Source organism: Triticum dicoccoides, unplaced genomic scaffold (assembly GCF_002162155.2).
Source record: "Triticum dicoccoides isolate Atlit2015 ecotype Zavitan unplaced genomic scaffold, WEW_v2.0 scaffold49452, whole genome shotgun sequence".
Classification (NCBI taxonomy): Eukaryota; Viridiplantae; Streptophyta; class Magnoliopsida; order Poales; family Poaceae; genus Triticum; species Triticum dicoccoides.
The window spans coordinates 1-1,516 of record NW_021276834.1 but is presented as its reverse complement, the minus strand read 5'-3'; the positions used below and the strand labels follow the sequence as shown (position 1 = coordinate 1,516).

General features: G+C 50.6%; 1 protein-coding gene across 1 annotated transcript; it reads left to right on the top strand.

Moving 5' to 3' along the window:
- The first annotated feature begins 769 nt into the window (after window positions 1-769).
- Window positions 770-1,489, top strand: LOC119346753 (protein NRT1/ PTR FAMILY 5.10-like). The gene is made up of 2 exons (XM_037615927.1): window positions 770-910; window positions 980-1,489. Exons 1-2 carry the CDS (start codon window positions 781-783, stop codon window positions 1,237-1,239), a joined length of 390 nt encoding a protein of 129 aa, XP_037471824.1. The 5' UTR covers window positions 770-780; the 3' UTR covers window positions 1,240-1,489.
- The last annotated feature ends 27 nt before the right edge of the window (window positions 1,490-1,516 follow it).

Genomic DNA, 1,516 nt, shown 5'->3' with positions numbered 1-1,516 from the left:
TGGCGAGGAACCACGGGAGCGACGAACGGCGTCGTCCGATGCGGCGCGTCCGCCGGTGTTGTCAAGAGGGAGTCTTTCAGCGTTGTGCACGGCGAGGAGGACGACGGTCAGGTCGTGACCAGAGAGGCGGCGCGGCGGCGGAGAAACAAATCCTATAGCAGACGAGGAGGCCGGCGTCCTGTGTACGCACTCGCTATGGTTTTTTTTGAGTCACTTGTGTAGTCCGGGTGCTTCAGTGGGCTTGGGCTGCTCGTGTCATTACACTAGGCTGCAAATCTCCATAAAAAAAACTCACTGGGCTTTGAAACGAGCCACCGAGCTGGACCGAGCAGAAACAGGCTCGACTCGGTCGCTGAACGGGGCGAAATTTGCAGCTCGGCTCGGCCTTTTTCTATGTCGGGCCGAGCTGAGTCGGGCCGAGCTAGAGTGTGTTTCGGGCCGAGCCAAAAAGCTCGCTTATGCGTCCAGCCCTGGTATCATATCATGATACTGTATCATGTTAAATGATGTACTACTTTATTTCATGCATGACAATTAATAAGGTAAGCTAAGATACTAATTCATGATACCATGCATTACAAAAGTAGTATCATATGCTAGTATCGTATGCATGATACTTGTATATGGTACTCATCGTTACGCTACGGCCAGATCTAGTTATAACGTCTGCAGCAGATGAGCTGGCTAGCATGTGCGTGTTTTTTTTCGTGTCCCATTTAAGAGAGGACCTTTAATCTCTGCAAGCGAGAAGTGAACACGGAGAGGTCGAACAAGATACCAATGGAGGATACGAAGGTCCCGTTTCTTCCTGGTACGGATGAGTCGCCACTCGCCGGCGTCTCCGACTACCGCGGCCGCCCGGTGTACCGCAGCACATCTGGCGGCTGGCGCTCGGCCCTCTTCGTCGTCGGTATGTTCCAGTTATATATTCTAGGTAGTATATACGTCTATAACTAATTGATCTGCACCATGGATGCAGTGCTGGAGGTCGCTAGCGGTTTCGCCTTCTACGGCGTGCAGGCCAACCTCATCATGTTCCTAACAGGGCCTTTAGGCCATTCTAACGCCGCGGCGGCAATGGCCGTGAACGCCTGGGTTGGGACGGCCAGCATCATGCCACTGCTAGGAGCCTTCGTAGCCGACTCCTGGCTGGGGCGCTACCGATCCATCATACTCGCCTTCACGCTCTACGTCCTGGTAATGTCTATAGTTTTAGCTCCATCGGCAACAGTTGATTAGAGTGGGACCACAACTCCTGAAATTCGTTTCTACAATATCATGCATAGTTCTAAATCTTAAACTGTAGTCTGAGTTGACATTCATGATCTGGATTGGTAAATGCAGGACATGCTACAAGTTAATCTAGTCAGAATGTAGATTCATTAGTTGTTGATCATGCTCATCTTTTTTTTACGGGGAGTTGATCATGCTCATCTGATGTAACATTGCATACATAGGGATGTGGATTTTTAGAACAGCTGCACCCCGGCCCTTGTATCCTGGATGTCCAATCTTG